Genomic DNA, 24,547 nt, shown 5'->3' with positions numbered 1-24,547 from the left:
CACAACAAAATAGAAAAGTCCCTGAAGAAATATACATTTAAAGTTGTTGTGTGCACTATACGTATTATCTTGTATTTGGTTTATTCGAATGTATGCTACTTTCTAACCCCAGGAAAGAAGAAGCTGCCATGGACAGTAACTAGTTGTTACTTTTCTCGACACAAAACTGAAAAGTCTTTGAAATATATATTTTTTATTAAGTTTCTGCACAAGATAATAATTTGGGTGCACAAAATATTATCTTTTGCCAAGAAGATGAGAAAAGTCAACGTAAAAAAAAATACTGTTTGGATATTTGAAGTGCTCCATAATGGAACATTCTTTATAATGAGTACTTTTACTTTTGATACTTTGAACACATTTAGGTGGAAATATATTATAAATATATAATATAGAAGAATATTGAATTAGGGTCTTTTACTTTTACATTGGAAGTCATTGAAAAGGGGCAATTATTCAATTTCAAATTATTCAGAAGGTCCTGTTATATTTGTTATCCACTTTATATTATATCATATTATTACACTGGTTCCTTAATGTACAAGTAACATTTAAATATTGCAGCTGGTTGGGCGGGGTTTAAGATATAACATTAAATCATATTTTCTAACCTGATTGTTGATTGTAATATCTCAATACATACTTAAACAGAGAACTATATAGCATTGTTGAAATAATATATACATATCTGATAAATTGCACATTATAGATATAGATACATAACCTTTCTGGATTTTTCTCCTGTTGAGCATTCTTTACAAAGATCTTGGATAACAATAAAAATCTACTAACTTATAAAACTGAGAGAAAAATTTCTATTGCTATGAAATATCCCAAAACCAGATCTTTTGAAGGTTGCTGGAGAAAAGCATTCAGGGATATTTTAGCTGGTGTCCTCACACATTGCCTTTCCTTTTCAGCGTAGAGCAGCTGTGGGTCCTTCTTCTTCTTATCTGCTGCCAGTGCCTGCAGGAGGGAGGGACACAGACAGCAGTTGGACTGGGCAGGGAGATAAAGCGCCTCAACTCCAGCAGCCAGAGTCAGCTCCTCAGCCAGATGCAGTGGAAGAAGATCGCAGGCAAACTCTAAATGTAGACTGAAACTGTCCCTGGGCTAGAGAGTGGTTGCACTGGATAGATACCAAGCTGAGAAGGCCCAGGAGCAAGGTGAGCGTGGCACTGTTTTGTGCCATGCTATATAAAAAGCAAACAACCTTCACAGAGATAAAACTCAAAATCCTTCAAATGAAAAACATTTTCAGTAAAAGTTTTCACCCAGTGTCTTTGTACAAGACAGTAACGCGGGTTACAGGGACTTTTAGGATTCATTTAATAAAAATGCAACAACTTTAAACAATGACATCCCCCCTTTGGAGATCCATTTGTTACTAGATATAAAAGCAATCACCTCAAGCTCCTCCCAGTAGCTGCTCCTGCACTTTCCACCAAACCATGGAAATGTACACACTCAAATTTTCATTTTATGAGCACTACTTGAGGATTTTTCATAAAAATGATTCAAAAATGTACTCAAAATTCATTCTAGACAAACTTCCCACATCTCCCACTCAACAGTAGTGTCAAGAATGAACTTTCAGAAATACATTTTTTGAAAGCATCTTTCCTCCCACTGCTTACCAGTGCTGTGTTTATATGAGACGTCTACATTAACAACATATTATTTCCCAAGAAAATATTTAAAGCTTGCATCACTACATCACATGCCTTGCGCATCCATCTTTTTTTTTTTTATTCAACCTGATATGATCCCTTGTTCTCCATATAAGAAGAAAAAAAACAGGGTTTGCAATAATGGATATATGAAAAGATCTGTGGTGTTTGAGGAGTTTGGGTGTGTGCTTTCTAAAGCTGATATGAACCAAGTCATCCACATACTTCCTGTAGATTTCACAGAGAAAGCACAGAGGATGTGCAACCAGCACACAGAGGTGACGCTGTCTTCGGGGGATTGGTGCATGCTGCACTTCACTTCCTACCACTCCCTACACGAAGGCACCCCACATGGCTTCCCATTCAGACGAGTCGACTCCAGATGGCTCAGCATGATAGAGGAAACAAGGCTTACAGAGCACCATTAAAACTCTTAATAGTTGTTAGTGAAAAACTCTTATCTGCGTCTTTAGGCCTCCTTAATGTCACAAGATACTTTACTGCAGACTCGACATTAATGCACCGTCCCTCCTCTACAGCAGAAATGCTCAGGGGCCGAAAGGTTGTTGCAAACATCATGTCTCAATTTTTAAAATAAGATATAACATTTAATCATTCACATTATGTTATGGGCTACATTCATTCCTGTCTTCGAGTTGGGGAACAAACAGTTAAGAATGTCGACAACCTTTTGGGAAGTGGTGTCACTCATGCCCAGTTTCCTGTTTTGCCTGCTTGGTACTGAGAGCATTATGGAGTTGAAAGCTCTGTGGCATTGAGAGCGGCCGGAAAATGAGCGTTGACACGAAACAAAAAGTAAAACTCTGTCACACGACCCCTGCTCCTTCCGCTCATCATGCATGTGAATATTACAAGTTACATGTTCCTCTAATAGCAAAAGGCTGCAGTGGTGAAGGAAGTACTTAAACAGTTTACTAAATTAAAGTGCAAATAAATAGACACGTAAAAGGGCCTCATTATCTGTTCTACTTGAGTAAAAGTAAGTACTTGTTCTTAAATATACTTAAAGAATTTAAAGTAAAAGTACCTTCCAAGTGTAATATATTCCCCAATGCAACAGTCCACTAAATCATTATAGCTGCATGGCAGAGGCTTTTTCCAAAGTTACTAGTGGAGTAGAAAGTACAGAGATTTTACTGATATATGTAGGGGAGTAAAAGTGAAAAGTAATTGAAAATAAATCTACTTAAGTTTAGTACAGACACATGAAAAATGTAGTTGAGTACAGGTACAAAGTAAATCTACTTAGTTAAGTCTCACCACTGGATTTAGCTGTTTTTAAATTGTTAGAGATTTCCCATTAAATAGATTGATTAATTAGTGAAACAAAGCTGTTGATCCACAGCAGGTCACAGACACAGGCCTGTTTCCTGTAATAAGAGAACTGTGGACATAGTGTCGGCTCTTTGACTGCACAAACTCTGGAACAGCAATAGCACAGCACACCACTTCCTGTCCGATCTGAAGTGAAGAGTTAATTGGCTTGTGTTTCAAAGCCATCCTCCTGAACTGTCACAGTGTCTACGAATGTAGGAACGTTTCATTGTTCACTGTTGCTGTGCACATGGGGTTAAACCAAAGAGCCACGAGATTGATTGTTAGCCTGTCAATGTCAAGGGTCAGACGAGGTCCCACCCTTTTCTGTCAGAGATCGGCTGGTGTTCGGTGTTGTTGTTTAATTGAAACACAGCCGACTGCGGAAATGAGTCACTTGTTGAAGGGGAGCTTCACTTGCCCTGGGGATCCTCCCTTAATCAGTATTATCCCTCAAAGAAAACACTTTCAGTGGAACAGTGCAATCAAGGAGCTCTGCAGCCATGTTAACTGCTTCCTGTATTTGGCAAAACAAAAGAAGGCTGATTCCACATTCTTTTTAGATTAACGCTCGGTTTACTGCACTTTACACACACTGACGTAACCTGTGGACAAAGGTGAACTAAAACCACTGAGCACATGGAAGCAGCTCCAAAATGATCTGATAACGTTTAATCCTCAAATTAATAATGTTATATTATCATCACATTTACCTTTGTTCTAATGGTAATTTGTCAGTTACAATTTTGAAAATATGTCATCATTTTACACAGTTTAGAATTTGTGAAGGCTCATTGCCAACTTCCAGAACTTTCTAAACAACGTCAGTATTACTTTGTCAGTGTGAGGTTGATCATACTGCTGAGCTTTACTGCCCCCTGCTGATCAATGTTGATTGCAGCATTGGCTTGATGTGCAATCACTTTCGTTTTTGCGATTCTGAAACTTTCAATTTACTGACTTACAAGTATCTGCAAGCCTCTTATACCACTTATTATCTGATACAACTATTTAATAGGTGATGCAGGTTCGTTAGTAAAATGGATTTGCTATACATGTGAACAATAGTTTAGGAAATACTATATATAATTTCTAAAAATCATTTGCAGTGATCTCTGTACTTTTGAAAACACAACAACAGATAATTTAATATCGTATTAATGTGAAGGGGGAGTGTAATGCCATCATTGCTTTATATAAGCAATAAACTATTCAGACTGCTGAAAATATATATCATATTGAATTAATGAAAAAATATATATATGACCTTTCATATATGATTGGACATATTGTTCCTCTTGCTGGTGTGGGGATTCAAACTGGCAACTTTCTCTCACATCCTTCTTTATCTTAACACATGTGTTTCTTCAGAGGGGACAAAACCTCCCAGCTGCACCGACCACTCAGGAGGGTTCATTAATGACTGATTTAAACTAAAAGAGATTCTGCCAAGATATATTCCAAATAAAAAAAACTATAAATGTTTGAACCTGCCTAAATGCAGAAAGTGGAAGACAAGTTTTGCTCAAGTAGCTTGGCAGAAGAAAATCCTACAGTGAACATTATACATTGTTTTGTTTGGTTGTGCATGTGCTGTATGCATTTGGCATATTTTTAGCAATTAAAAGTTGTATCTATTAAAGCTTGAGTACTTATGAGGCAGACAACATACACATGAAGGGAATTAACACTTAATCATATTTGTATGTTTGAGTTACATATGAGCAGAATGAACTAAAATCACTTAATTGTATGAGGGGCAACACTTATTTTCTTTACTTGTGTTGTTTATGCTTTATATAACCCTGACTACTAGTTCACTTGTTTTTTAAATTTGATTTTCTCTTCTATAGCTTAAAAGTTTGCACTTGAATTGAGTGCATTACAAAGCAGAGTATTGTGATGACTGCTGGGCTGTGCAGGGAGACAGCTGTGGACTACATGTAATTTAATACACACACACACATGGCAGAGTTTACAGGAGGACGCACAGCTGCTGTACAGGGATGGGGAAAGTAATGCTGCGTTCCATGACATCCCGGAGCTCGGATTCACCCATCTCCGAGTGGGAAGTGGCAACTGGAACGCTCCCTCATGTCGACTCGGGAAAGTCGGAGGAATCTAAACATCCCCTATACTTCCAAATCCGAGATGTCTGCACCGTATATCAACAGTGGTGAAAGCTGTTGTTTGTACTGTTTAGTAGCACTTCTGTCATTAAATGTTTCTTACACATAGTACTGTCCAATTACTGCCTGTGGGCGTGTCCCTCCGGTGTGCACGAAATCCCGCGTAATGCGTTGTTATGAAGTGTTTTTTTCTAACAATGGCTAGCTGGCTAATGTAAACAGTGATCCTGTGCAACTGGAACACTATCAACTCGGGTTATTGCGTTGCGACGTCATTCCGAGTGCCGAGCTCCGAGGTGTATTGGAACGTAGCATAAAACTAATCAAAGCTAATGATTGTGCAGATTTTCTGCCAATTGGCTGGTCACTAATATGCCGTACCACAAATAAAATATTTATAATATTTAGATACGAAAGTATTAATAAAATATCTTGGAATTCGATTTAGATTTCTGTATTTGGTGTGGTTGTGTGTTTGTATGTTTTATCGATGCGTCAGCGATGTTTGTTTTGTAGTGTATGTAGTCAGGCATATCTCGGACAGCTAAAACCGGACCTCCGCCTTTATAAAGAGTTTCTCCGTCTTTCGAACCGTCTCAGTTGTCGGTGAGGCCGGCGGGGCGGTTCCCACGCTAGAGTGACAGAGAAAAATAAAGCAACACAACAATAATAACAACTCTCGCACATTTCGCTAGCAAGCTCCCCTGTGGATATATAAAAATATCAAGGTGGGTGAATCGGGTGTCGCGCCGCCGCGGGAACGGGGCTCCCGGTCGGCTGTTGGCTAGCACGCCTCGCTGCCCGGAGCTAGCAGTGCATGGGGGATGCTAAGGCAGCGGTGTGTGTGCTAACGGACTGGGCCGTTTACCAAGCACCGTGAGCTGACCCCCTCTCCGGGGCCACACGGGGCCACAGAGCCGCCAGCCGAGGACACCGCTTCGTAGCACATGTCTAGAGAGAGCGCGTATGCTGATGAGGAGATGGCACAGGGTTAAATGTCCTCCCTCTACTTCACTCTCTGTTCAAAGTTAGCTGATGATGAAGTGCTAGGTTATGCAGCATGTCTGGTAAACCTGAGTATTTATAATAGATGTATACAAGCTATTCCTCACGTTAACAATACAGTTGACTTGTATTGTTTACATATAGTTATAGTGGAGATATTTGCTGTTCTGCTCGAGCTGCTAAATCCCATCTTTCTTTGACATCATATTGCTATAACATACTCTTGGTATCACACAGATTACCTCTCTGTCATCTGTCTCTTCTAGTCTATTTTAGGTCTTCAACTAATGGTCATTTTCGTCACTGATAAATCCGCTGATTGCTTTGAGGATTAGTCTTGGAGCACAGGATGATGTAATTAAACTACCTGTTTTATAACAAAACAAAAACATATAAAACTCCAGTGGAATATTCAGCTGGTAACTGTAATGTAAGACTCAGCAAAGCAGTGACGTGCCACATTGAATTCTTGCAAATGATTTGATTATCAAAACAGTTGCCGATTAATTTTTATGACCATGAGTCGTTCACTGTATCATGCGATCTGATAACTCGTGTAGAGCAGACACAACTGGTTTAAATATTCTGTCTGTCTAACTGAACCATGCTAATGTAAGACCTTGTTTGTGCAAAATACTTACATTTAATTTAAACCTTATCATCTTCATTGGGAATGTTTGCTGGTCTGCTTAGGATTCTCTGAAAGTAATGTGATATATAATTGTTTAGGACTGTTGATCAGATTTGAACAAACTATATGAATGTGTTAATTTGATCTTGGGGAAACTGTGTTGGACATTTTCTGAGGAGGCACTGATTCACTCTTTCCAGATTCAAACGGTGTTATTCTACTTTGGATATCTGCCAGTGCAGATAACAAGCCTAAATCTTGTCCTGTCTTTCACTTGCATTTCTAAATCTGTAGCTCGCTGCTTTAAATGTACAGGAATATTTATGTCTGTGAGGTGATATAGGCCAAGGATTGCTGTGGTATTAAAAGCTGAGTCAGGGGCTTGCTGTGGCTGAATTAATTCAATGTAATGTGATACAATGCACTGTGCTATTGCATTGACTAGGAACCTGCATCTGCACTGATACGGATATGGAGTATTTGATCAATGCATCTTTACTATTTACAAGAAGTTAATGGTAACTCATTTAACTGAGAAAAATTGGCAGGGTACAGAGAAGAAAAGTCCCTGTTTATTGCCATCAAATGTTAATCTTTCATACTTTACTTTCTAGATGCCCTCAGCAATGAATGCAAACAGAGCAGTGCAGTCTGCGAGCCCAGATGTGGGATCCGCTCCAGGGTTGATGGGCAATTTTACGTTCGGTGGACAGTCTGATGTCTTGAAGCAGGTGCTGTGCATCATCGACAAGAAGGCCCGCAACATGGAGAAGAAAAAGGTAACAACCATTTGCTCCAGATCCTCCAGACATTAATATGGACTGTAACTACTTCTCTTAATTTCTCCACCTAACGTGTTAAATTTCCAAACTGTTTGAATGGTCACCCACAGAGCAAACTGGATGATTATCAAGTCAGGAAGAATAATGGGGAGCGACTCAACCAGGACCAGCTGGTGGGTACACTGAAGTCTGCATCATTCCACACATAAGGTCTTCCAAATATTTTACAACTTGGCAATGTGTGAAATGACTATTTCTCCTTGTTGTATTAGGAGGCCCTCTCCAAATACCAGGAAATCACGTATAACTTGGAATTTTCCCGAGAGTTGCAGAAGACTTTCATGGCACTGGGACAAGATGTAAGGCTAACTATGGTTTGTTGGTTATGTTCAGTGTCTGTTCTGACTGTAGAAAATCAGCTGTATCTGGCTCATGTATATTTTCATTAGGTCCAGAAGGTGGTGAAGAAGTCTGCGCGGCGGGAGCAGCTGCAGCGCGACGAGGCAGAGCAGAGGAGGCTGAAGACGATTCTGGAGCTGCAGTTCCTCCTGGACCGGCTGGGAGACGAGACGGTGCGGCAGGACCTGAAGCAGGGACTCTGTGGATCACCGCTGCTGACCGACACAGATCTTGCAGCTTTTGATGAGTTCTACAAATTAGTGGGACCAGACCGTGATCAAAATGTCAGGTTGGTCCAAGGCATTAATATCTGGATCAATTAGAAATGCAACATAAGTTTTTTTTTATTAATCAAGGTGATCCATGCAACTTATCGTTACTGTCACAGGTTGGTCGACAAGTATGAAGAAGCATCTGTGCACCTCTGGGACCTGCTGGAAGGGAGGGACAAGGCTGTGGTTGGAACAACATGTAAGTCAAATGTTTCATCACTTACTTTTGTATAGCAGTAGCACTACTACATATAACTATTCTTACAGTGACTGTCTTGGTTTGGCTAATTATTTTCACTATAATCTTTGTTGTCAAATTGATTTGTCACTCAACAGAAACTATTTTCTGACCATGACCATGTAGATCAGCTAAAAGAAAGCCGTTTGAAAAATGCACAGGTTACCACTGGTTCCGCTCGGTGAATATTTGCTGTTGGTTATTTTAGTAAACTTTGGGGTTTGTTAGTGAGACAATAGCCTTTTTCTGATGGGCATTTTTTGCAGAATACGGCTGGAAGAGTTATCAGACAGTGAAAATAATTAGCAGATGGATCAACATTGAAAACTATTGATTCAGTCTAAATAAAAGGAGATTCATTATTCAGTACAAACTGGCCAGCTGGTGGTGACAATTGTTGGAGGGACATTTTATCAGATGGTGACGGCGCAGTCATCAACAGGCTTTTTATCAAAAGTCAGCCATAAGTAATTTGACCCCGTGCTTTTGATTGGTCCCAAGGTGATGAAGAAGGCAAAAGCTCTATACAATACTTTCTTCATATGGTGCTGTCGGCTATAAACTTGGCCCAGTAAGATAATGTAGGGAGTGCATCGTGTTTTGTTAATGCAGCATGTGTGAGGGACTGTGATGTGAATAATCAGGGCTCGGGCATAAACGCGTACTGCATTCTCAGCGGTCTGGCCTCGGGAACGCACTGCTGCATTCTGCTCGGGGGTTGAGCGCTATGGGCTTATCCTGACTCAGCAGCAGGGCAGGGTGCCAGTGGCCCAGTCGCCTGTGGTTCCACTGGTCAGCTCTCTGGAGTCATATTAGGATACTGGTGACCCAGTTCCCTGTGGTGACACCAGCCAACCCCTTCACCCCAGTAAGGAGGCCTCACTCAGTGACTCAGAGTGATATTTTTCAGGCAGCAGCAGACTTGGTGGCCGGAGGCAGGGGAGGAAATAACATTCATCTGCTCTACCTGAAGAAACTCGAGTTGGTATAAAGGCTTTAGGTTTTTTTCTAGTAAACTACAGGCCATCCCGGCTACATTGATCCCAATCCTGCGCTCATAAAGAAACACACAATTAATTGTTAACTGTTTTTGATAATTGTGTAAGCACTTGTTACAGCATTTCTCACTATTATCACATTTACTGTCCAAACAAGCGATTGTTTATTGAAGGAAATAACCATTATTTCGGTTGTATACAGAACAGTAAAAGATATTTTCATCTTAAGCATCTACAACAGCAGAATCCTGCTTTTACATTATTGCATGTTTAATAATAAACTAATGATATAATATATGATAGCATAACAGTCACAGGAGACTCTATTCTGCTTTGAGTGTGTTTATTTATAATAGTGTTATTGTACGTTCTGTGATCATATTTGCATACTTAACATATTCAATGCAGGGCTTGTACTTGTAACAGAGTACTTTACAGTGTCATATTAGTATTTTACTCAAGTAAAGTATATGAATACTTTCTCAATCTGTAACTGATAATAATTGTGAAATACTGTAATATTTTACTCTTGGTATCACACAGTGTCGGTTAATGTACTGTGAAAATCACATTAATGCCCTAGTTGGTGTTGCCACAGTTTTTAATCCATCCCATTTGTTATTTTCTACTAAACATGACTTTTTCTTGTTGCTTATTTAATTTTTAATATTGAATGTCACAGAGAAATATGAAGATTTGAAACTATATTTTCTGGGTTGGATGTTGTGTCACATAAAAGCACAGTGTTTGGCTTTCTTTGCCACAGTGTGTGTCGTCTGGTCACATGACCTCATTCACATTCCCCCGGACATACAGCTCTGGTCATATGAATTTGATGTTTTCAAATTACTTATAATTTTATAATTGTCATTTCAGTTGGTGGTTGAATTTTGCTCAGTAGTTTTAAAGGAGTATCTTTATTTATGAAAATACAAGTTTATTATGTTGTGACATTTTATTTGAGCAGTTCAAACATGAACCAAACCATGATTGATACAAAATATTAGTTTAATAAATGTGAATTTGGATGTTTTCTGTTATGATCTGCCTTTCCAGTAAAATGCTAACCAGCTATGTTTTTCCTTTGCTAGACAAGGCTCTGAAAGAGACTTTGGACCAGGTTCTGCTGAGTGGGTACTTTGACAAGTCTCAGTCTCATCAAAATGGAGTGTGTGAGGAGGAAGAGGAGGAAGAGCCAGTGGCAGCAGCAGTTGTGGCAGCAGCTGAATCGTCAGAAGCAGAAGAGCAGACTGTTGATCCAGGTCCAAGTCATTCTGCACAAATGTTGACTATTTTTAACAGGCTAATTTAATCGTGTAATAAAAAGATGAGCATTACATTCTCTAAATGTTTTTTTCTCTTTGCAGAAACTGAAATAATTGAGGAGTTCACAGAGCCCATTGCAGTGGAAACAACAGAGGTGAGGTGATAGTTCCTTTCACCACTGAAGTCTTGGAGCTAATGTATATTTGTACTGACGCTTGGTTTGTTTTTATTCCTCCAGTTTGTAAATAGACAGTTCATTCCAGACGGCACATACAGTGGAAGTGAGAAGGAGCAGGGGGATGAGTGGACCACGGAAACAGAGGTACGCTGCAAGTTTTACATTTTTCTCTTCAGGGTCTTTAACCATTTGCCATTGTTTTCCTGATATAAGAGTTTTATTATTTATTTATCTACGCATCATCCTAGATTGTCGTTTGTTTTGCAAATGTCTTGATGACATTTGGATCACAATCAATCCTGCGAATGATGTCGGTCAGAAAGCTGATAAGACCAAGTTGTCCCTGGAAGAAAAGCACTGGACCCTGTTTATAAAGAGCGCACAATGTGCAGCTAATTATAGATACATGATCAGTGTTTTAGTTAATATCTCTAATTCTAACCTCAGCTTCTGTGCGGATACTCATTAGGGTCGACATTGTTTTTCTGTTGTGCATTGGCAATTAAGAAATAATTTGCTTCTCATTCGTACCTTGGCTGCCAAAAACATTAAAACTTCTACAGAGAGTGAGGAATGATTATACAAGCAGTATTATATCACCAAGCACTTCATTAGGAACACCATTCTATTACTGTGTAGAGCCTCCCTTTGTTCTCAAAACAGCCTCAGTTTCTCCAGATTTGTCAGCTGCCCATTAATGCTGCACATGTCCTGCTCTACCACATCACAAAAATTTCCTGGATTCACATCTGGTGACCAAGGAGGCAAATGAAGTTCACAGCATTATCGTGCTGGAAATTTCCATTAGAAAATTTTAAACTGTGGCCATAAATTGACGAAAGTGGTAAGCAACAACACTCAGACTGTAACACTCACATCATGATTGATTAGTATTAAGGACCCAAAGTGTGTGAAGCAAACATTCCCCACACCATTACACCACCACCAGCCTGGATTGTTGACACAAGGCAGGACGAGTCCACGGATTCATGCTGTTGATGCCAAATTCTGACCCAACCATCTGCAGCTTCAGCAGAAACAGATTCATCAGACCAGGCTCATTTTTCCAGTCTTCATCTGTCCAGTGTTGGTGAGTGTGTGTCACTGCAGCCTCAGACTTCTTCTTGGCTGACAGAAGTGGAACCTGACATGCTCTCTGCTGCTGTAGACGATATATTCCGCATGGCTCAAAGTGTTTGTCCTGAGCTGCTTTATAAGCACTGCAGTTGTAAAGAGTGAGTCAGCTGCAACCTGGAGTCTGGTGCCAACAACCATGCCTCAGTCAAAGTCACTGAGTTCACATCTTTCCTCATTCTGCCCTTGACCTGTATCTACATGATTTTATGAATTGCACTGCTTTTACATGACTGATTGGATAATTACATGAATAATCAGGTGTACGGGTGCTCGTAATAAAGTGCTTGGTGAGTGTAAAGCGTGTACAGGCAGAGCCCTTTGTCCAGTGAGGGCTGTGAGGCAAGTGTTAAAGCGCCACCCTGTTATGGTCTGACACTGTGTGATTTGCTTTGACGAGTTGATGTTTTAAAGCGCTGGATTTTGCTTTTGCCAGACTTTTTATTCACTTGCACAAGAATAATTTCCCATTCTGACTCATGAGGGCAAACAGTGGAACTATTTCTACGCTGCAATGCTCATGTTCTGTGTTTAGTCATCAGCAGTTTCGTTTAAAGTCTTATGTAATGATCCGGTTTTAATTTGTTCCTTTTGTTTTCAAGTCCAGCACTCACCTGTTCTGTGTGTCTCACTCTCTCAGGCAGTCAGTGCCATGCAGCAGCAGCAGCCCGTGCAGCCTGCAGCTCCCCCTGTTGCCTTGGAGACTCACCCCATGAACTCAACATCTCCTGTGCCACCTTCCGACCCCCTGGTCAGGAAGCAGGTGGTGCAGGATTTAATGGCACAGATGCAGGGAACGTACAACTTCATGCAGGTGAGGAGTTGGTGTTAAGAACATGGATGTTTACTGTAGAAGTTTTAGTATGATGCTGATTACATCTTTGTTGTCAGGACTCCATGCTGGACTTTGACGGACAGCCCATTGACCCGGCCATTGTATCGGCACAGCCCATGGCCCCTGCTCAAAACATGGACTTAACACAGATGGTGTGTCCTCCTGGTGGGTTTAACAAAGAGAAAGTTTTGACGTCATGATGTCTAAATATTGAAACTAATATCTTACAGTGGAAGTTGAAGTTGACTACAGTGCAGTGTTTAAATCTTCTGTTCACCCAGAGTCCCGGCTATCACAACCCAACACTGTTCCTGTCCAACCTGAGCCCACGCAAGTAAGTAACCAAACAGAAAACAACAAAACTGATAGGAACACGCCAGTAAAAAATCGTATAGTTTATATATGTTTTATTTTCAATCTCCGTATGTACAGGTCCCCATTGTCTCCCCAACACCGCCCCCCATGTATCAGACCTCACACACGCCAGATCCTCGACCCTTAACAGAAACTATCGACCCCAACCAGGTAAACCAGGCTCTGCTTTTCTTTGAATGACTGATATTTTTCCACAGTCAAGAATTCACATGTGTTACTTAAAATTAAGTTGTTTTGGAAAGATCTTACATTTGTTTTACTGATGATGAATATTGATAAAAGGGTGATATACATATATACTTTCAGAATGTGTGATAATATTTTTTATTTTATTTCCTGTGATAATTTTCAGGAACTTGTTTTTTTAAATCAAATCACTGAATCATCGAAAATCTGTATCTTTCAGTCCTGCAACTTGTGTCGTGTGTCCCTCTTCCACAGACCTCAATGTCCTTATCATCGGAGCAGCCTCCCCCCTCGACTGCTCTCCCCCCTGCCTCTCCGACGCAGGTTTTCCAGCCTGTTTCCAAAGCTCCTCAAAGCAGTGGCATCAATGTCAATGCTGCACCATTCCAGTCAATGCAGACAGTAAGACTGTGACACAAAGTTTACAAACAATACCTGTCATAAAGCTAAATGACTTGCATTGATAATTGCACGTTGAGTCCTTAAGTGCTCTCTCATCCATTGTCGGTTCTTGGGCTTTGTAGTCATGCAGCTATATTGTGGAAATAGTGGGTAATGTACTTTCCTCCTAATGAGCCTGTGACCTTTCCTCTGGTTCTGGCTTCACTACAATGTGGCCCTTGTTTACCCTCAGGTGTTCAACCTTAATGCCCCAGTCCCACCAGCTGATGAGACGGAGGCTTTGAACCAGGCCAACCAATACCAGAACAACTACAACCCGGCCTTCGATAACCAGGCGCAGCATCCTGTGGAGCAGACGGAGATGCAGTCAGAACAACTGCAGTCTGGTGGGTAGATTTTCACTTGATTGTTTCTGGGATGATAGTCCAGTGAAATACTGTATTTTCCCCTGTGTAAGAGTTACCTGTAACAGTGAGTCCATGTTTTTTAGCAGTTGGTGCTTTCCATTCCCAAGACCAGTCAGGAGGCCACCAGCAGCCTTCTCAGCAGGGCCCAGGCTTCGGCAGGCAGGGTCAGTCCTTCTACAACAGCAGAGGCATGTCTCGTGGCGGACCTCGTAACGCCAGGGGCATGATCAATGGCTACAGAGGCTCATCAAATGGATTCAGAGGTAAACCCACAAGCTTATCAATTATTGTCACTTAAGCCCCTTTCAGACAAATATGTTACATCGATGGCTTTGTCTATCTAGTAAAGTAATGTTTTTTTGTCTGTTCTTTCACTTAAATTTTTAGGTTGGAACCTTTACCCTTTCAAGCATCACTTCATTGTCATAACATCCTTTGAGGGTCATACTGAATTACTGATCACTAACACACTAACCTTTCTAATCTGATGGCTTGAGTTGCTTCTCTTTGGCCCCGTACACACCAGGTATTAACATGTGGTTTTTGTGATCCGATCACAAGTGGACAGCTCTGAGTGCGTGCGTTCACACCTGTGGCCCCATATGCATCTCATGATTGGATCTCAGGTCAGATCTCACCTCACCACTCTATACTACAAAAAAAGGAACGTTCAATACATAGTGAACCTGTAGTGGGTCAGAGGATCTCAGCTGAGTAGGAGGTCCCTCATATGTGGCTCAGGATGGATTTACGTTCACACTGCTAAAAGAATGTGGACACATGTGGCCCAGACCACCTCCAAATGTAGTCTGGTGTGCATTCCCATCTGTACTTACAGCTGTCCACTTCAAATCAGATCATAAAAACCACATGTTAATACAAGGTGTGAACGGGGTCTTTGGCGAGGCGCCTGATGTCAAATCGTAGTGTTGCTGATGCTACACAGAGCCAGTCTTAGCCAAAATATATTGCTTGATATCCAAAGAGAAAAACTGGAAATGTCTTGTAATGTCTTTGTCTTTTTTTTATTTTTTTTTTTATTATCTGGTGCTTTATCAGAAATCTCCTTTTGTGAGGGTTCTTCAAGACAACGCAGCAATAACAAGGCTCCTTCACACATTTTCCCTCTAACTGAGGTTTCAGCTTCTAAGCTATTAGCTCCCTCACCACAAAACCTGCCTGTGTAAAAATGTTTCTGTCAGGATGCCATCTCGTGAATGCTGCTTGTTTGGCACAAACTCTGCTGAAGCGTGTTGACTTTGACCAAGAGCGTTTGTCCTTGCAACTCAAATTCAGTGTTTTTAGCTGCAATGATGCTCAAGATCAGCCTTTTTCACTGCGAGTGCATCAACAGGCACACTCAACTCTATTACCTCAACAAAATAATAAGGCTTTGTCAATTTCTCTTGGAATGAGAAATATTCTGCATCTTTTATTGACATTCCTCACATAAGCAATGTATGTGTTGTGTTCACCCTGACCATGAGCTAACAGGCAAACACCATGAAGGACTCATTTCCTTAAGCAAATTTACCAATCTGTGTTATTTTCTTTTAGTAGAGAAAAACATAAATTGCTGTCATGAGAATCTGTGTTTTAACTATTTAATCTTGTGTTACAGGAGCCTTTATGTTAGTTTGACAACATTTTATTCAGATATGTGCTGTATTCAAAGTGCTTTGTTACCAAACCAGACCCGATTGTTGGGACTTCATTGCAAAAGTGACTTGGGTGCTTGTTGACATGTAAAAATGCTGTCGTCTGAAAGGGGCTTAAAAGAGGAGTTCATTCTTTTGTTAATCTCAGTTGGAGCATTTTAAATTAATAGGTCTTATTATTTCCAGGTGGCTATGATGGTTATCGTCCGCCGTTCGCCAACACTCAAAACTCTGGCTACGGACAGACCCAGTTCAACACACCTCGGGATTACTCAAATGGAAATTATCAGAGGGTATGAAAGACGCCTTCAGACTTCACACTGCCTTTTTTTTTTTTTTTTTTTTGTGTGTTGGGTGTAGTTTCTAAAATGTCTCTCTTACCTCCCCCCTGCTGCTTCAGGATGGTTACCAACAGAACTACAAGCGCGGAGCTGGTCAGGGACCCAGGGGAGTGTCGAGAGGCAACACTCAGGCAATGCGATCCTGAAAAGCCTTTCATAATGACTGTGACTGATTTAAATTGCACCACACAGAAAATTCAAAATACAAGAATGCATTTGCCCCAGCTCACCCATGTCCTCTCTTTGTTTGTTCTTCATCAGTGGTATCTTTTCCTGTTTCTTCAATCAAAGTAACTCCTGCTTTGATATTTGGAAATATTCAAATCATTTTAAGTCTAAAACACAAGGTAAGCTGTAAATCCAATCATTGATTTACACATGCCATGGGTTTCAATATTCCTGTAAACTTGAAAGATTTCATAAGTTATTTTTTGTATAAAAAAAATGCACCTGCCACTGCTGGTCCAATCCTTGGGAGTTTATTCCCTTTCTCAGTTCTTTTCTGTCATTTTGATTCTAAAAAAACAAGCGTTTTATGTTCAATGAGCTCCCGTTTTCTTGTTTGTAAATTGATGTCGCTTCAAAAGTTTCAATAAAGTTGTGTTGCATACCCATGGTTCAGCTTTGAGTTTTTGCTGTATAGTTGAGAGATGTTTGTTTCGTGTTGATTGATTTGTATTTTGGATATGGGACACATGGATGTGTTTATTTAGATAAGAGTTTGACAACTGAATAATTATTAATAGAAATGAATTTGTGGATTATTTTCATGAATAAGTATAAGTCTATAAAACAAGGATGAAATAGTAAGACGCTCATCACAATTTAAGAGCCCAATTTAGTGTCTGTGCTTTCTCAGACCAAAAGATTTTCACATTACCATCACAGTTAATTGGCCAATATTCTCTGCCAATGACTTGGTGATGAATCATTTAGTTGTTTGGTTTATAAAAGGTCAGAATTATTGTTTTAATGTTTCAGTTATAGAGCATCCCACAATATTTAGTTTTAACTTATATAAAACAGAAAACTTAAAATATTACACTGGAAGAGTGGGAACAAGCACAAATTTTGAAATTTAGCTTGAAATTACTTAAATGATTAAAAGATAATGAAAATGATTGCCTAATGTTTGTGTCAACCAAAAGAAAAATAGGTTGACCAATTGTTTGGGCTGATTTGAGAACTCAATAACAGTGAATGTTTTGATAACTTTGCTTTAAAATTAATTCAATATTACACGGTTTAAAGCATAGCTGTGCATTTATTTTCTGTCGGTTGAATAATTAGTCTAATAATTAATTAATTGAGGTCACTGAAATTTGTCGAATATAAGAAAGAAAGCACTTCAGATGCTATCTTACTCCCCCAACATCTGCTCCCCGGGCTGCCCACTGCTCTGTGTGTTCACTGTGTGTTGTGTCCATAGACTGTATGGTTGTGTCCTGTGTGCTGTGTTCACACGGTTGGGTCAAAAGCAGAGGACAAATTTCCCCCATTGCATGTGTGTGGGAACAATAAAGGAATCTTAATCATTACTAGATATATTAAAGTTTACATGACATGGGCCTATTTTTGTTTTGTTTCATTTATGTGCTTTCATCTGAATTGTTTTTATGTTTTTTTGTGTATTTGTTGTTACTCAACCTGAGACCGAATGTTTTGATGAATAAGACAGAACATGCCTTGTTTATTTGTAATTGCAACATAATGGATATTATCAATCAATAAATTGTTGCAAAGGTTTTATAGCGATTACAACAACACCAATGGATACAAATTATTACAAAAATTATATATGATATTATAAATGATAATATACAAGATAAAACAGGTTAAATAAAGGATATATTTTAAAGCTAAAAAAGTTTTCGCCTGTCAGACTAAACTCGGGGCAACTTCCTGTTTAGCTCGAGGGAATGTCGCACAGCAATGACGTCGCACCGGGGTCCTCCATGAACCGGAGTCTCCACGTGAGAGTATCAACAGCATGATGGCTGACATTTAACTTCAGCTACTGCGACTCTCTGGACTTTTTACGAGGATTAAACAACGACCAGTTTGTTTGAACAAGAAGGTAAAAAAAGGTTTAAAGTGTAACGCTTCTATTTCGCGCTCTTTCTTCCTCGCGTTGTAGATGGACTCGTGTGTTTTGGCTGAACTCTGACTCCTGTCCGGAGCTAACCTCCCTGTTTGTTTCTCAGTGTGTTACTCACACGTAGTTCTTTGGGTTATCGTTGTTGAGCTTGGAGCAGGAAGACGATGGCGACCGTCCGCAAGAAGGTGGACAACCGGATCCGGGTGCAGATCGAGAATGGAGTGGCTCTGAAGCACCGCACCTTGTTTGTGGTGGTGGGAGATCGTGGCAGAGACCAGGTGAACTCTCCCCGTGCAAAGCATCAGGCTCATTTTGTCCATGTTACCCTGTCACGTGAGTCTGTTGTCATGTAGCATCAACCCACTGTCTCTGATCCAGGTTGTCATCCTGCACCACATGCTGTCCAAAGCCACCGTCAGAGCTCGGCCCTCAGTTCTGTGGTGCTACAAGAAGGAGCTGGGCTTCAGCAGGTGAGTGTCCGCTCCTCGCAGACAGTCGCATGATGTGTGTGGAGAAGGAGAAGCGGAGGTCTGACTGTCTGACATGTTCCCATCAGCAACCGCAAGAAGCGCATGAAGCATCTGCAGAAGAAGATCAAGACGGGCACGTTGAATCTGAACCAGGACGACCCGTTTGAGCTCTTCATCGCCGCCACCAACATCCGCTACTGTTACTACAACGAGACGCACAAGATCCTGGGAAACACGTTCGGCATGTGTGTCCTACAGGTGAGTGTCTCTGCTCTGAGGCTGCAGACCAGGGGGTCACACAGAGGATTGACTGGATGCAAAAGTCAAAGTAAAAAAAGATGAATCCTTCTTCATATGTATGGTGGCCCTGAAGTACAAAACACAACGATAAAACACAGAACGCAATGACGAATCATAAAACGACAAATATATAAACACAATGACAAAACACTTTCCTGGCAAACAGGAAAACACAACGGCAAATCATAAAATACATTCTGTCAGCTTTTCCTTATTTGTCGTTGTGTTTTGCACTATAGGGCCACCGTACCTATGTAAACCTGAGACATGACTTTATTCTAGGTCACATCTATGGCCTCGGCTGTAGATCAATATGAATATGACACGTTGAGTACATCAGGTTGTTTTCTAAACTTTATTTTCTGTCACACAGGATTTTGAAGCTCTCACACCAAACCTCTTAGCGAGAACTGTAGAGACAGTAGAAGGAGGCGGGATCGTGGTCATACTGCTGCGGACCATGAACTCTCTGAAGCAGCTCTACACCATGACGATGGTGAGTCTCCATCGTGTTTTTCCTGCACACACGTCAGACTCTCTTTTCCACTCAGATAAGTAAGGATCGCTGTGTCTTGTTTTCCTCAGGACGTTCACTCTCGATACAGAACCGAGGCTCATCAGGATGTGGTCGGACGCTTCAATGAGAGGTTCGCTTTCTTTAGATTATAGAAATTACAGGATTGTTGGACACTTGAAATGACTCTTATCAGTGGTGTTATTTTTTTCTCTGTCTTTTCAGGTTTATTCTGTCTCTTGCATCCTGCAAGAACTGTGTTGCCATTGACGACCAACTCAACATCCTTCCAATCTCCAGTCACATGGCAAACATCCACCCAGTTCCTCCAAAGACTCAGGTACACAGAAGACCTAAAACCAAAAAGTACAACTCACTGCTTGTTTGTACTAAATGTTGATCACACATTGCACCAGATTTAGCTTCTCTCCACCAACGCTCAATCTCTTTTAGTATTGAACTGACAGTTTTATTGTGACATACATAGTTTTTAACACTTTTTCAAAGGCACAAACAGGACGTTTGTGCCTTTGGAGACTTGTGGCTGTTCCAAGATTATAATTGAAACTAAACTCGTTGCTGTTCACAAAGCAATTCACATTAAAAAGAAAAAAATGATGTGTCTCGTCCCTTTCAGGAGGACGGTTTGTCTCCACGAGAGCAGGAGCTGAAGGAGCTGAAGGAGTCTCTTCAGGACACTCAGCCTGTGGGCGTGTTGGTGGATTCCTGCAGGACCATGGACCAGGTCAGGACCTTCTCAATCATGAACCACATGACACATTTACAGAGTGCAATATAAACTGATGACTTCGCCATTGAGAGATGTTGACGATGTTCCTGAAGAATAACATCCTAATATGTGTCCCAGTTGTCATTTCCTTGCTCTCTTGTTTTACTCTTGCCTTCTAGGCCAAGGGGGTGCTGAAGTTCATAGAAGCGATTTCAGAGAAGACCCTGCGGACCACTGTGACTATGACCGCTGCCCGTGGTCGAGGCAAGTCTGCAGCTCTGGGGCTGGCTGTCGCTGGAGCTGTGGCTTTTGGGTACAGATTAGTTTTATAATCTTCAAAAATATGTTGTCAGTTATATTTTCTTCAAGTGTAACCAATTTTGCGCGACTTTTTTCCTTCCAGCTATTCCAACATCTTTGTAACGTCACCAAGCCCAGACAACCTCCACACCATGTTTGAGTTTATCTTTAAAGGATTCGATGCTCTGCAGTATCAGGTAGGCTGTGTGATCATCTGCTCTGTGTCAGTGACAGAATCTCCATGTCCGAGCACTGAAAACCTCACATCCTCTCTTTCATTTGCAGGAGCATCTCGACTATGAAATCATCCAGTCTTTGAATCCAGAGTTTAACAAAGCTGTGGTGCGCGTGAACATCTTCAAAGAGCATCGGCAGACGATTCAGGTAAAGGAGACGACAACGCTCTTTTCTATTTCCTGTTGTTTATACTGACAAGCGGAATAACACATGAGACGGTGGTCTCACCGTTCTGTGACCAACAGTACATCCACCCAGGCGATGCAGTGAAACTGGGCCAGGCTGAGCTGCTGGTCATTGATGAGGCTGCAGCCATCCCTCTGCCCCTGGTCAAGAAGCTGCTGGGACCTTATCTGGTTTTCATGGCTTCCACCATCAACGGGTCAGTAACTGGCTCACATTTATAAAACCAAGTACAGAGTGATATGACGATTAATGAAATAGAGGTGATCTGTACTGGTTTTGTGTGGAACACAAAGATGTTAAGTCTGGTTTAATAAAGTATAACGCCCCAAAAATATTTGCACTTGGGAAGTTTTCGGCATTTTGCAACTTAAAATATTTATCAATGATCAAAGTATTCTGCTGATCAATGAGTCTTTTGATAATTTCAACCCTTGTCATTTGTATTCCTGGTGTCTGTAGGTATGAAGGCACCGGACGTTCCCTCTCCCTCAAACTGATTCAGCAGTTGAGGCAGCAGAGTGCAAGCAGTCAGCAGAGCACGTCAGCAGAGAACAGGGGCAGCAATACAGCAAGGCTGGCAGCAGGTAACTGTGTGTGTGTATATGTGTGTGTATGTGTGTGCATGCGTGCATGCGTGTCTATCACCTAACTGCTGCTCATGTCCACTTCACAGCTCGCACCCTCTATGAGGTCTCTCTCCACGAGTCGATCCGGTACGCTCCAGGAGACGCGGTGGAGAAGTGGCTGAACGAGCTGCTCTGTCTGGATTGTCTCAACATCCCCAGGCTCATCTCTGGCTGCCCACTCCCACAGACCTGTGACCTGTATCCTTCATTCACTCTAAAGAACTGAAAGTTACTCCTGGTGTTAAACCACCCATCTTACACGAGGCACTTAAGTGATACAAGTAAAATTCCCAAAAGATTTTCCTTTTATTTGATTGTATTTTTATACTGTACAATTAATGCAGAATTTAAAATATCAAATTTGATCATATCTTCAGTAAAAACTATCTTCACATTGGATGCATTTTTAATGAGCAGCATCTGGTTAATTCTATCTGCAAAGATTTTTCGTGTCCTCGACACCTCATGTCAGTGTGACGGTCCGTGCACGAAGCAGAACCTCATCTTCATAGTCACGCCCTCAGTTCATACTTGAGTCTGAAGCAAACCCGGTGGTGGATTTTCTGTTTTTATCTTTAATCCCACGTTGTGCAGATATTATGTGAACAGAGACACACTGTTCTGTTACCATAAGGCGTCTGAGGCCTTCCTGCAGAGGCTGATGGCGCTGTATGTGGCGTCACACTACAAGGTGAGATCATTTGTCTCGTAATAAATAAAAAAACAAATTTATCTAGAGAACGTGTTGTCCCACACATAGTGCTGTGTCATCTTTGTTTTTATTTGCTGACTCATTGTTTCCTCTGGCTCCAGAATTCACCCAATGACCTGCAGATGTTGTCCGACGCTCCGGCCCATCACATGTTTTGCCTCCTGCCGCCTGTTCCTCCCACACAGAACTCACTACCTGAGGTGCTCGCTGTGGTGCAGGTGAGACTCTCAGGGAACTGTTTTTAATTTGCTGTCGTGCCTGTGAAAGATAAAAGATGGGGTAGGAGATGGCCAGAGGCGTTATGTTTTCCAGTTGTCCGTCCATCTGTCCCATTGTTGTGAACATGTCAAGAACACCTTGAGGGAATTTCTTCAAATGTACATGTGTACTTAAGGATGAACTGATTAGGGTTCGGGGGTCAAGGTCTCTGTGACCTCACAAAAAAGAGTTTGGGCTTTTTGTACATGATATTTCGAGCATGTATTTAGGAAAATGTCTTCAAATGTTGACTAGTTGTCACCTGGACTCAAAGATTGACATCTTACAATCCTCCTGCTTTATATCAATAATTTCTTTATTTCTCTCAATCATTTAAATACAAACTCACTTCAGCCCCAGTCCCGTTTCTTAAGATGTTTGCTTATAATGGCTTGTTGATACATACATGGGTTTGTGTGTGGTTCCTCAGGTGTGTCTGGAAGGAGAAATCTCTCGGCAGTCCATCCTCAACAGTCTGTCCAGAGGGAAGAAGGCCTCTGGTGATCTCATTCCCTGGACTGTGTCAGAACAGGTACAATCCCGTCACAAAAGCTTTATGAAAATCATTACATCTCATTTCCTCAGCGCGAACATGAACAGTTGCTCTTTTTTTTATAGTTCCAAGACCCAGAGTTCGGCAGCCTCTCTGGAGCCAGAGTCGTGCGAATCGCTGTCAATCCAGACTATCAGGGGGTAAGACTTCAGCTATTAATGAGTATTTTAAGTGACCCTTCATGTGTGTAACTTGATCTCCACCTGTGTAACAGATGGGTTACGGCTCCAGAGCTCTCCAACTGCTGCAGATGTACTATGAGGGCAAGTTTCCCACCATGGATGAGAGCACAAACTCGAACCCCAATGAGATCACCTCTGTCAGCAGTGAGGTAATAACAACGAGAGACATCTGAGATGCATTAATTCCCCACATGAAGTGTAAAAGTGCAGTTTACAGATTAGACGAGGCAGATTAAATCGCACACATCTGTGACACAAACTCCTCTGTGCAGGCCGTCAGTCTCCTGGAGGAGGTCGTCACGCCGCGGAAGGAGCTGCCGCCTCTGCTGCTCAAGCTGAGTGAGAGGAGAGCAGAGAGACTCGACTATTTAGGAGTTTCCTATGGTCTTACCACACAGCTGCTGAAGTGAGTGCCCTAAGTATGGAGCTGGGGGATGGGTGTTAATATTGCTGGAGATTTAGAAATGTCAAAACCTTTTCGTGCAACCCGACAGGTTCTGGAAGAAAGCAGGTTTTACTCCAGTCTACCTGCGACAAACTCCTGTAAGTATGAAAACATGTCTTGTTTTAATATTCGTATATGTTTCTGGGCACTGTGCTGTTGTGTTGAGGTGGAGCAGATCACGGTTGATCCATAATCTGTGTGGATTGACTCTGAACGCATGTGAACTACAACATTTTATTGGTGTAAAACGCTGTTTTACTGTCGCTGTGACTTTATATGGTTATAATGGCATAAATTTGAATCCTCAAATTAAAACATGGCAGATTAGATAATTACTTGGAAACACTGAATACCACAACAAAGTCTATTTTTGTTTGTTGTTCATATTGCATTTCAGTAAATATAAAATATGTTTGTTTAAGACGTAATTTAAACATTTAACACCTGGAGTGTTGTCATAATAGTTCTTTAATAAATAGACAGCAAAGCTATATTTTCCTAAATTTAGTTTTTGCTGATCTAAAAAATGGTCTGGACTGTGATTTGTTGAACCCCTGTTCTTGTCACATGGTGTAATGGTTGTGTGATTGTCTCTAGAATGACCTGACAGGAGAACACTCGTGTGTGATGCTGAAGGAGCTGAACACAGATGAAGCTCCAGAGCAGAGTCAGTGGCTGGCTGCCTTCTGGAAAGG

General features: G+C 41.1%; 3 protein-coding genes across 6 annotated transcripts in view; 2 read left to right on the top strand and 1 right to left on the bottom strand.

The window, feature by feature from the left end:
• lmo2 (LIM domain only 2 (rhombotin-like 1)) overlaps positions 1 to 24,547 on the bottom strand; it is a 30,204-nt gene that overhangs the window by 5,118 nt on the left and 539 nt on the right. The window contains exon 2 of the mRNA XM_034587592.1: positions 11,762 to 11,766. The gene's annotated coding sequence lies outside the window, so the exon portion shown is untranslated. The remainder of the gene's footprint in view (positions 1 to 11,761; positions 11,767 to 24,547) is intronic.
• Positions 5,707 to 16,853, top strand: caprin1b (cell cycle associated protein 1b). 4 transcript variants are annotated; one of them, XM_034587572.1, is made up of 18 exons: positions 5,707 to 5,862; positions 7,385 to 7,549; positions 7,663 to 7,725; positions 7,825 to 7,911; positions 8,002 to 8,240; positions 8,340 to 8,422; positions 10,551 to 10,721; positions 10,827 to 10,879; positions 10,964 to 11,047; positions 12,678 to 12,851; positions 12,929 to 13,037; positions 13,145 to 13,206; positions 13,305 to 13,397; positions 13,689 to 13,835; positions 14,068 to 14,221; positions 14,329 to 14,505; positions 16,087 to 16,193; positions 16,301 to 16,853. In XM_034587572.1, the coding sequence occupies exons 2-18, from the start codon at positions 7,385 to 7,387 to the stop codon at positions 16,385 to 16,387; spliced, it is 2,055 nt and encodes a 684-aa protein (XP_034443463.1). In that variant the 5' UTR covers positions 5,707 to 5,862; the 3' UTR covers positions 16,388 to 16,853. The 4 variants fall into 4 exon arrangements, with proteins under 4 accessions (XP_034443463.1, XP_034443464.1, XP_034443462.1 ...); XM_034587573.1 differs by having other exon boundaries at positions 5,708 to 5,862; positions 13,154 to 13,206; positions 14,326 to 14,505; XM_034587571.1 differs by having other exon boundaries at positions 5,708 to 5,862; positions 14,326 to 14,505.
• nat10 (N-acetyltransferase 10) overlaps positions 18,174 to 24,547 on the top strand; it is an 8,749-nt gene continuing 2,375 nt past the window's right edge. Inside the window, exons 1-22 of the mRNA XM_034587567.1 lie at positions 18,174 to 18,318; positions 18,446 to 18,617; positions 18,718 to 18,809; positions 18,896 to 19,067; positions 19,483 to 19,605; positions 19,695 to 19,756; positions 19,849 to 19,963; positions 20,261 to 20,368; positions 20,533 to 20,666; positions 20,757 to 20,850; positions 20,939 to 21,037; positions 21,136 to 21,272; positions 21,536 to 21,660; positions 21,750 to 21,900; positions 22,297 to 22,393; positions 22,516 to 22,632; positions 23,103 to 23,204; positions 23,291 to 23,365; positions 23,440 to 23,556; positions 23,680 to 23,813; positions 23,902 to 23,950; positions 24,450 to 24,546. Coding sequence (XP_034443458.1) covers positions 18,504 to 18,617; positions 18,718 to 18,809; positions 18,896 to 19,067; positions 19,483 to 19,605; positions 19,695 to 19,756; positions 19,849 to 19,963; positions 20,261 to 20,368; positions 20,533 to 20,666; positions 20,757 to 20,850; positions 20,939 to 21,037; positions 21,136 to 21,272; positions 21,536 to 21,660; positions 21,750 to 21,900; positions 22,297 to 22,393; positions 22,516 to 22,632; positions 23,103 to 23,204; positions 23,291 to 23,365; positions 23,440 to 23,556; positions 23,680 to 23,813; positions 23,902 to 23,950; positions 24,450 to 24,546 — 2,314 coding nt within the window. The 5' untranslated portion in view covers positions 18,174 to 18,318; positions 18,446 to 18,503. The remainder of the gene's footprint in view (positions 18,319 to 18,445; positions 18,618 to 18,717; positions 18,810 to 18,895; positions 19,068 to 19,482; positions 19,606 to 19,694; positions 19,757 to 19,848; positions 19,964 to 20,260; positions 20,369 to 20,532; positions 20,667 to 20,756; positions 20,851 to 20,938; positions 21,038 to 21,135; positions 21,273 to 21,535; positions 21,661 to 21,749; positions 21,901 to 22,296; positions 22,394 to 22,515; positions 22,633 to 23,102; positions 23,205 to 23,290; positions 23,366 to 23,439; positions 23,557 to 23,679; positions 23,814 to 23,901; positions 23,951 to 24,449; position 24,547) is intronic.

This window comes from Hippoglossus hippoglossus, chromosome 6 (assembly GCF_009819705.1).
Source record: "Hippoglossus hippoglossus isolate fHipHip1 chromosome 6, fHipHip1.pri, whole genome shotgun sequence".
Taxonomy (NCBI): Eukaryota; Metazoa; Chordata; class Actinopteri; order Pleuronectiformes; family Pleuronectidae; genus Hippoglossus; species Hippoglossus hippoglossus.
The sequence above is the reverse complement of the archived record's forward strand: the minus strand, read 5'-3'. Positions and strand labels throughout refer to the sequence as shown.

Bases quoted from the DNA above. Each gene is read 5' to 3' on its own strand.
- caprin1b (XM_034587571.1), top strand. From the start codon at position 7,385: ATGCCCTCAGCAATGAATGCAAACAGAGCAGTGCAGTCTGCGAGCCCA. The intron at 12,852-12,928 runs GTGAGGAGTTGG...CTTTGTTGTCAG, and splicing joins GAACGTACAACTTCATGCAG to GACTCCATGCTGGACTTTGA. The intron at 13,038-13,144 runs GTGGGTTTAACA...TTAAATCTTCTG, and splicing joins ACAGATGGTGTGTCCTCCTG to TTCACCCAGAGTCCCGGCTA.